Source organism: Volvox carteri (genome assembly GCF_000143455.1).
Source record: "Volvox carteri f. nagariensis unplaced genomic scaffold VOLCAscaffold_29, whole genome shotgun sequence".
In the NCBI taxonomy this organism is placed as follows: domain Eukaryota; kingdom Viridiplantae; phylum Chlorophyta; class Chlorophyceae; order Chlamydomonadales; family Volvocaceae; genus Volvox; species Volvox carteri.
The window spans coordinates 135,237-144,881 of NW_003307572.1; the positions used below are offsets into that span (position 1 = coordinate 135,237).

The 9,645-nt window shown below is 55.4% G+C and overlaps 2 protein-coding genes across 2 annotated transcripts; one reads left to right on the top strand and one right to left on the bottom strand.

The window, feature by feature from the left end:
• Nucleotides 1-1,865: 1,865 nt before the first annotated feature.
• Nucleotides 1,866-2,505, top strand: VOLCADRAFT_118076 (uncharacterized protein; the record flags this gene model as incomplete). Its single annotated transcript, XM_002952276.1, has 6 exons — nt 1,866-1,901; nt 1,968-2,012; nt 2,075-2,152; nt 2,228-2,247; nt 2,347-2,401; nt 2,491-2,505. 6 exons carry the CDS (start codon nt 1,866-1,868, stop codon nt 2,503-2,505), a joined length of 249 nt encoding a protein of 82 aa, XP_002952322.1.
• A 771-nt stretch (nt 2,506-3,276) lies between these two features.
• Nucleotides 3,277-7,166, bottom strand: VOLCADRAFT_81799 (uncharacterized protein). Its single transcript, XM_002952354.1, has 7 exons — nt 6,845-7,166; nt 6,622-6,768; nt 6,391-6,495; nt 5,655-5,734; nt 4,999-5,107; nt 4,467-4,569; nt 3,277-3,932 (listed from the first exon to the last, which is right to left on the bottom strand). The coding sequence occupies exons 1-7, from the start codon at nt 7,005-7,007 to the stop codon at nt 3,830-3,832; spliced, it is 810 nt and encodes a 269-aa protein (XP_002952400.1). The 5' UTR covers nt 7,008-7,166; the 3' UTR covers nt 3,277-3,829.
• Nucleotides 7,167-9,645: the final 2,479 nt, after the last annotated feature.

The following is a 9,645-nucleotide window of genomic DNA, read 5'->3' on the forward strand; positions in this document are numbered from 1 at the left end:
GGGCTCTTGGAGGGCGCATGAGAACACGGCCATCACCGCACTGGGCACGTCGCTGCTGGGGGGGGCGCGGGTAGCCACGGGCGCACGGGACGGCACCGTCGTCATGTGAGTACGGCGCGTCGTTGCCGTGTAGCGCGATCTGCGTACGTACGGCAGGGGCCCCTGTTTCCTTGCGCATGTTGTGCGCGGGTTCCTGCTTTCCCCAGCTTTTCCCGAAGTTGCGGAACCCTCCTTGCGGAACATCCATCGGCGGAAACGTCCTCTTCTGCCGTCTGTTCCCTTCCCCCCCCCCTTTCTGTGCACAGTTGGGACATGCGTGTACGGCCCCCGGGTACCTCCTGGAAATGTCGTACACACCAGCAGTCGGTTACGAGTCTGCAGCTAACCAACGACAACACGCTGGTCACGTCTTCACTTGACGGCAAGGTGGGAAGGGAAGGGGAAGGGGAGTGTGTGTAATGTGTAACGTGTCAAGTTAAGGTGCGCGGGGTGTGATATCGTGCGGGGTATTAGGGCGGGTCAGCTGGGTTGAGTAGTGGGTGGGTTAGTGCACATGCGTGTGTGTTTTCCTTCCTGAAACTCCTCCTGAAACCCCTTCTGAAACCCCCCCTCCCGCGGCTGACAGGTTCACATCTGGGACTTGCGCTCCAGCGGCAGCCCCCGGTCCGCCGCCTCTCCGGACGGGTCGGCGGTGTTGGGGGCGAAGACAAGTCCCGCGGGGGATTGCGTGGCGGGTAAGGCAGCGGATGGGAGGGATGTGAGGGGCGAGGGGGGATGATTTCAGGAGGCAGTGGAAGTGCTGGTGGTGTGTGGTGTGGCGAGGGGAAAACATTTTGGAGAAGTTGGACTCCAGGGAGGAGTGGGGTTGGTGGTGGAGGAGTCGGGGGTTAGGACGCTCACATTTAGCCAATCAGTGTCGGGTGCCGTCGTCGCAGCTCACAATGCCTCACTCAGCACAGTTGCCCGTTCCTCACTGTTGCCCGTTCCTGATCTAACCTAATCGGACTCTTCTGTCCCTTTCCCCACACACACACTACGACGACCTCGGCCACTGCCGCGCATTACGTCCCCCGTACATTCTCGTACGAAGTTCACACGCAACGCGGTCTGATGACGGTGGACCTCCTGGACGGCAAAGCGAGCGTTACACCCATCACCACCGCCCCCCTCAGCCGCCCGTACGCCGACATCGTGTGGAACACCTCCACCGGCGAAATTTACGCTGCCACTCCTACGGGCTCTGTAACGGTTTACCGCCAGTCGTACACCTGAAAGACTATATACGGCATTGTACGATGAGCCATACAAGTGCTGCGCATGTGGAGAGTGCCTGGCGAGGAGGGAGTAGTGTGGGGAAAGACGGGTTTGGTGGCAAGGTGGAGAAAACACACACGGCGCCGAGGAATGCGGTGCGTGGCAGCGGGGCTTGGGCAACCTGAGCGGGGGAGGGGGAATGGGGGAGGGGAATGTGGTGCGACAGCCCCGGGGGAGTTTGGAGATGTGGGTGGCAAGGGTATGAACATATGGTTGATGTCTTGGCATGTGCGGTGCGCTCGTACAGCTGTACAGCAGTTGGAGGTTGAGGACTCGGCGTGCTGGCAAGTGTTGGTGGTTAGTGGGGTATCCTGATTCCTCGCAATTCTTCACCCGGCGGCCATGTAATCGCTATGTGAAATGAATGTACTTGTGCAGACCATAAAGCGGCATTGAAGGATGCGGCTCTGTAAGTTGAGCTGCGGGCCAAATCCTTTGGGACATCATCGGGTTTCGGAGGTACTGGCTACAAGGGTTCCGAGTACACAGCCGAAGTGCGGTCAAATTGCTGTGTTTTCATTGGAGTGTTCACGAAGTGCGTAGGTCAGAAAATGGACAAAATCTTCAAGGAAGTTTCCGTGAAAAAGGTTAGGTTTGCCTTCATGCCACTTCACATGATGAAGTGTCAATACGCGTGACTTCTTTTTGTACAGCTTTATAAGGATTGCATGTTTCTGGCGAAGTACTTTGGGAGACGTGTAAGTCTTGCGCCGGCTCTGCATGGTGAGGCCTAGACTGACATCTTTTTCGCTATGAACAGCAAGGGAACGAGGAGGTCCTGATGAATCAAGTGCGCCAACAGTTTAAAGCAAACATGCATGAAGTAGATGACGACAAGGTAACGTGGTAACGTGGCATCTTAACCTTTGCGCACAGCTGGCATATGAATGAGGCCTCTCATTACCTACCGCAGATTAAGGAACAAAAAGAAGCGTGAGTGATTGATGGCGGTCTTTCGGTTAAGGCGGGGGAACCGTCCCAGGGGACACATGAGCCCCCCGTCAATGTGGTGCCGGTCCTGACGCTGTGCAGAGCTATCCGAGCACTACACAACCTGCATCTGCTTGAAGCAGACAGATACGTGCGGGTAAGTATGTTCGGGGGCGTTGCCCATGCGATGTTCAAACCCAAGGTTTTGCGGTGAACGGGACCCGCCATCCCGCTTTGCTCTTTCAGGACAAGAAGACGTGACAGGACGGCCTGTGAGGCGCCTCAGAGTAGCTTGTGCGCCGAATCGGCGGACGTCTGCCGAGAGGGTTAATCTGCGCTATGCTTAGCCGGTGGTAAAGGTCTGGAGTAAACTTCGTCCCCCCTGAATGGTTGGGCTTAGGGTTTGGTTAGCGATGATTATCACCTCCCAACCACGGAGAAGACATAAGGTTTAGCTATGCTTGCGTGTCGCGGTTGGCCTCATTCAATGATGTATTTGCCGCCTGTTTTGTATTTCATCCTCGGGACCTAGGCGGCTGTCAAGCACCGCATAGGTCCGATAGAGCAGCATAAGCGTGTCTACTCCCGGCTGGTGGCCCGTATCATGCCATCGTTTGGAGAGTGGAAATTGCTGTGTTGGTTGCGCATGATGGTGTTCATTTAATTATGTTGCCTGATTTCCCAACTTATGTATGCGTCGTGTGTGGAGATGTAACGACGCAAGGCCCAACTGAGCATCCCGGGTTACGCCTTTGCTTTGTTACAATGGTATCGAGACGGGGCCGCACGACTTCCGATGAAATCTTCGGGTCGGTGGTTCGATTCTGACAACAAGCAGGTATCGCAGAAAGCGATATCATGGGTAATGGATAAACCAGCGCACAATGCGTGAGGTGGGATGGCTCCAATGCTCGATATAATGGCCGCGGACGTCCATTGCTAAAGGGGGGGCAATGTAACGACGCAAGGCCCAACTGAGCATCCCGGGTTACGCCTTTGCTTTGTTACAGGAGATGTGGGTTGCTGGGGCAGTGGACGCAGCCACATTACAAGGGCAAAGCGCGCACAGCCAGCACAACGTAGCAAATCCGCCTCATCCGTCGCCCACCCGGCTGGTGACTTATTTAATTCCGCAAGTCCTGTTGTTTATTCAATAAAGGTTTAATATTGGCTTGTCCATGTCAGCTATCTTGGTGCTGTTTGCAGCCGGCAGACGTGCAACGGACGTGCCAGCTCCACAGTAGCTTCATTCAGCAGGGCACAGCAGACACCACCTGATGGAAAATCTTCAGCCAAGTTGCATTTCCAGTTCACTATTTCTATTTGCCATTACGACTTAATAACTTAACAGTACGACAGCTTTCGCGACATATAGCAAATACATCACGAACCTATCACTACAGGCCTGCACCTTGCCTAACGGTACCAAGAGTACCACATACGTCTCAATCTGTACAGCAAAAACAGACGCGCGCGCTCTCCTGCCAGGTTCACTTCCATCATAAGATCATGCGCGCGTTCGTACGGCACGCAGGGTATGGCAGCATGCCGTACATCTCACATCGTGTAGGTATCGCTGGAGCCCTTAAAGTTCGCCAGTGCGGTCAACATTGCGATTGAGATGAGCCAGATACTCCCGATAGCGCTCGTCGTACGCGTCATTCATGTCGTAGTGGCCGGCGTGGATCCTGCCGTGCGTGAAATGAAACGTCACAGGAGGCGAACAAAGCAGTATGGAAAAGGGTTAACGAACAGATACTAGAATGAACCGGAGCTTTACACCGCATCCCGCGTGCATGCCTCTACTTTGGACCAACGACTCCGCAAACTAACCCTGTGGATAGGGGTTAGCTTCAACCCGGTAGACAGCCCTTTAGGGACAAAACCCCCCAGGGGTGTAACTCCCTTTTTGTTTGTTGCCCCTTTTCTCGGGTGCCCCCAAAGGGGAAACTCATTCCCAGGTTAGCTTCACCCACCCGCTCAAACTAGTCGCAGCCCCTGCCCATCCCCCAACCACGCAGCTTCACTCGTTTGTGGTTCGTCTTTCCCCCAACCACGCACCCAGCCCCACCCGACTTCCAGAGTCTCCATCGTCCACAATTTAAAAACACATGCCCCGGCCTACTGCTGCTACATGTCCTTCCCCGTTCCTTTCCTCTTCTGCCGCCTGCAAAGTCTGTACTGGCGGGTCACATCTTTCTCCCCCTTTCCCCCCCTCTCACCACTTGGTCATGCTGAACTTCTCCCCCTTGATGACGGGGCAGGCGCCGTGCAGCGACCGCTCCTCCAGCTGCCCGTTGGTCTTCATGCTGTGGAACAGAATGGCTGTACGACAGATGTACGGGTTTCCATCCACGTGTGGGGAAGTGAGGCACGCATGTGGGTGTCAGGGGAGGATGCAGATAAGCGGTGAGCGGCAGGGCCACTAGGGGCATCTCGTAGTCATGGTGAGGAGGCCCCAAAAGGAGGGGAGAGGGTTGCAAAGTTGCAGGAAGGGAAAGCTTGAGCCACAACTTAACGAGAGCGGTAAACATAAGCCCAAGCCTTCAGGCTCTTCCGGCTGGAGCAGCCTCCCAACATCCACACATGCCCTTACCCTGCCGGTTACAGATTAGATTCTGGAATCAAGGGCACTTTCATCATTGATTTTTGAACGCTTGACAGTTGGTGTTTTGGGGATCGGGAGTTGTTTGTGTTGCTGTGATTTTTTGCATGCATATATTTCAACTCCTTTGCCGAGGACGGAGGACGCACCGTCTCCCTTGCGCGGCTTGACTGCCAGGTTGTACTTGGCGCACTCCGAGAAACCCACATTGACCCCGCCCGGCGCCGGGATCTTGGGGAACACCGTCTCGCCACCCTCCTGCACACGTCACAACATCGCGAAAAGGAGAAGGCGGGTGGGTGGGTACATTGTAGATGTATCTAGCGACAATAATGCCAATGTTCAAACGTGGGGTCGGGATTTGGGGGATAGGAAGGGAGGCCAAGTCGCTAGTAGGTCGTAAGCTGGCTCGGTTCGCCGCCAAATGCCGGGGAGCGGCTGCGCACGCACACATCCCATCAAGCCCCTCTTTCACGACACGCCCTCACCCGGCCCTGCCCCTCCAACTAACTGTACGGCAGTGCACCAGCCGTTTCCCCGGTGCATCACCCTACCTACCAGTGCTACTGCCTGTAACACAGCAAAAGGCGTAACCCAGGATGCTCAGATCGGCCTTGCGTCGTTACACTGCCACCATTTTTTTGCAAGCCCAAGATGCCGCAACCCCTTCAGGAGTGCACTCCAATGTGGACCAAGGCTTCACAATCGGCGCCCAAATTGCAGACCCAGCAATACATCAACCCGTCATCCTCCTGCACACCCACTCGCCCCATCCAACACAACCACCCTCGATCCGCCCGCCCACCTCCGTGTCCGTGAGGTACGTGAGCACGGTGGCCCACCGGTTGCCGCCATTTGCCGAACCCTCCTTATGGAAAAAGTAGTCTGTGGGCGGAAGGGGGCACCGTAGCACGGGGGTATCGTAGGGTAGAGAGGTAAACGAAGCTTTAATGGAATCAACTAAGGGAGCCAGAAGATAATACATGCGTAATACACGGGCACCCCCTATCGCTGCATCCCATAGACAATGTGGGAAGTGGGTGCTCAACACACACTCCCTCTTCCCCCCTCACGCACGCATTCCACATCCTCTCACACTCTCGAGGGAGGGAACCCCGTGGGCCACTGACTTTTAACTGTATCATGAGCCGGCCGGTTGCTTACCCCACTGTAAGCGTCCAACGGGATGGCCATCACCACCACGGTAGGGTAGGGGAGCATAGAGGTACAGCGTATAGAGGTAGCCGCGGATTGGACAGCCGAGGTAGCCATCCAGCCAGGCAAGGAGGCGGGCGGAACGGCCGTGGCAAGGATGACGCCATTCGGCCATGGGAGGAGGGAGCGGGGGCAGGTGTACAGGAGGCGGGTTCGGGTTGAGAGAATGTCACCAGGGGTTCAGAGGGATTTTAAGGTGGGGCGGATAGCGCGCCTGAGCGCCGCGAATATGCGGGTGCCAAAGGGAAAAGGCCTTTTTGCGATCGGGTTTGGTTGGGTTAAATGTCAGAGGGAACGATGGTGGACGCGATGCAAGGCCGCAAAACTCACGTGCGAGTCGTACTTCTGGTCTTTCCGGTAGCGCAGCACCTGCAGCGCCTCTCCGGCCCAGATGGGCGTCATGGTCCAGTCTGCAAGGCGCTGCTCAACAGCTGCAGAATCAAATATTGGGGCGATCGGGAGTGAACGAAGTTGCGTTGAAGGGCAGGACTGTAAACTGTACCGCTGAACATTACTCGATTGGCACTTCAAGGCAAGGGGCCACTCCGCTGGCTTACCCTCAAGGATGGCGTCTTCGCCACGTTCAAAGAACATTCCATCTGATGTGCGGATATCAGACACCACGCTGGAGCCGCTGGCGGTATCAACGACGCCCGATCGCTCGAGCCGCTTCTCCGCTTTCATACGAATGTAGTCGCATTCCTCTGCAAGAAAGACCTTCCTTTGTCTAATTGAAATTGCTTAGTAGCTTGACAATCGGTCCACCAAAGGTCAACTTACCTGGCGTAAGGAAGCCTCGCCAGAGGTAAATCCGGGCATCCGCATCGAGCGTAATAATACGCTTGCGTGCGTCAGGATCAGAGGTACTGGTAGGTATGGAGCGTGCAGCGGCAACTGCCACAAACAAGGCTGCGCAGAGCAGCACAGCCAACCTCGCTGCCATACTGTATGCCTCTATGAAAAGTTATAAGGAGGAAACGTTATGCTGTTGGTGTGAAAAGGCCCTGAGGAGGACTTTGTAATGGACGAAGCGACGTCCGGCAACGCAACAGCTCCGACACTCGGTAGCTTGGGTTTCCTGTAGCTTGGGGCTTGCACCAACCAGCCTCCTTAGTACCTATCAAGGGGGTACAAACAAAGCTCCTGAAGTTTTAGGATTGTAACGATCAGAGGGACAAACTGAATGCCGTAACCTTGAGGCATTTCTGTTAAAGCAGGTTTATAGGATTGGCAAAAACCGAACCTCGAAAGGCTAGAAGATTACTAAATCCATGCGGGCCCCAAACTATTGGCTGACTGAAAGCTCGCCAGGCTATGCTGGACGCTACGCTGAACAACGACAGGGTTACGCAACCGGACACCGAATCTCAGGAATGCCATCGCATGCAAGCCCTTCCCACATCCATAATCTCCTCGTTGTGCCTGTTTATGGCTTCACTAAGGCTACCGCTTTTGTGCTCACGGCAGCTCACGTGGCCGCCATGTATCCATCATAAAGAAACCCCCGTTAGGCACATCCAACGCGACACAATCCAACCAGCTCTCCAGCAGTAAAAATCCACGTCTCTGCCCGTCGCCACAACAGTCCGCTCACCTGCCTTTAGTGGCCCTCTGAAATCATCCTTTGTTGAGTTCCAAGGCCCCGAGAGCCCCAGATGGGGCCCCCTACCTAAATGCCCAAGTCGCGCCACAGAGCCCAAGGCAGCAGCAGCTGCCACATCAGACGAAGCTTGCCGTACAACTAACCGTGCAGAAGGGGGCCGTGCAGTGCGGAAGCTGGGGGTCGGGGACACGGGGTCGATTAGAGTTGGAGCGCTGTGTGCAACTGTTGCATACTGGTCGTTAGTATCCTTTACCACTTGCTTTGTTTAAAGTGCGAGGTAGGATGGTGCTTATAGGCAATCTGGCAGCCCTTGAGCCCTCGGCTCGTATTAGGGCGGTTTGCAGGTACGGGGTACGCACCCTCGACACCATAATGCATATTGGACAGCATTAGGTTTTCGCAATCTGGGGCCGTCGCGTCTTGTCGCATTATTACAGATGCCCTGGGGCGTGTTAGGAGGGGTGCCCTCTAGTTATTAGGACACACCTCTATATATTCAGGGGTGCTGAGGAATGCAGAAGAAAGGATTTCGCCTGATTACCATGGCGTCATCACCCAACGAGAACAAGGCCACCTTTGAGGCGAGGATTCCGTACTTAATGTTTGCTCAATATGGAAATTTTAAAATGACAGCTAACGCAAACTCTGCTTTATGCGCCGGCGGCTTGATAGGGCATGGTACGGCAACTGCGCGGCTCTCTAAAGCAGCAGATCCTGTGGACCTTTATGTTGTCGCTGAAGGGGCGGTCGCAAGTCTTCCTGGTTTTCCCGCGCGCAACACCCCCGTCCCCTTCCCTTCTTGCACAGCATCGCATCGGACAGCAGGCACCATGGCCAGATTACACACTCCAAACACACTTACACACACACACATACACACACACTCGCACACTCACACACTCACACACGCACTCACACACTCACACACTCACACACTCACACACGCACTCACACACTCACACACTCACACACACACTCACACACTCACACACTCGCACACTCACACACTCACACACTCACACACTCACACACTCACACACACACACTCTCCAACACATACACACTCACACACTCACACACTCACACACTCGCACACTCACACACTCACACACGCACACACACACTCGCACACACACACACACACACACTCACACACTCACACACTCACACACTCACACACTCACACACTCACACACTCACACACTCTCCAACACAGACACACACTCGCACACTCACACACTCACACACTCACACACTCACACACTCACACACTCACACACTCACACACTCACACACTCACACACTCACACACTCACACACTCACACACTCACACACTCACACACAATCACACACACACTCTCCAACACACACAATCACACACACACTCTCCAACACACACACACTCTCTCTCCAACACACACACAGACACTCCGTGACGCTGTGTGAATTGTGCCGGTGTGGTGCTGCCTCGAGGCATCCCTAGCCCCGACGGTGAACTGATAGCTGCTAGCCTAGTCCGTGCCCAGGCCCCGTCGCGTGCGCTCTTTAGGTGGTTAGCGCGAGTTTCCTGAACCCTGCCCGCCCGCCCCAACGGAGAATCGGGTAAGAGACCGAGTGAGCTTTATATTAAGGCCTCGTGCCTTAGTAGTGAGGGAGGGGGTAGGGTTTGTACAGGGTTTCCGGGTTTCCTCTGTCTTCGTGAACCCTCACCCCAAGAGCCGGATCAGGCCGGGGATGGAGAGGAGCCTTGTTGTGTGTTTCAGAGGCTCAGTGCGCAAACTCGCGTGACGGAGCCATGACTCGTGAGAGCATGCGCGCGTGCGACGCCTCCCACTGCCAGGGGAGGAGGTTGGAACTAACGGAACTGCGGCTTTCGGCTGCTTAGGAGGGGACAGACACGCCCCTCTCCCGTCCGCGGGAAAGGGATTAGGCAGTCTTTCCGTTGGGGCTGGGCAGCAGTTCCTGGCCAGTGTCAGG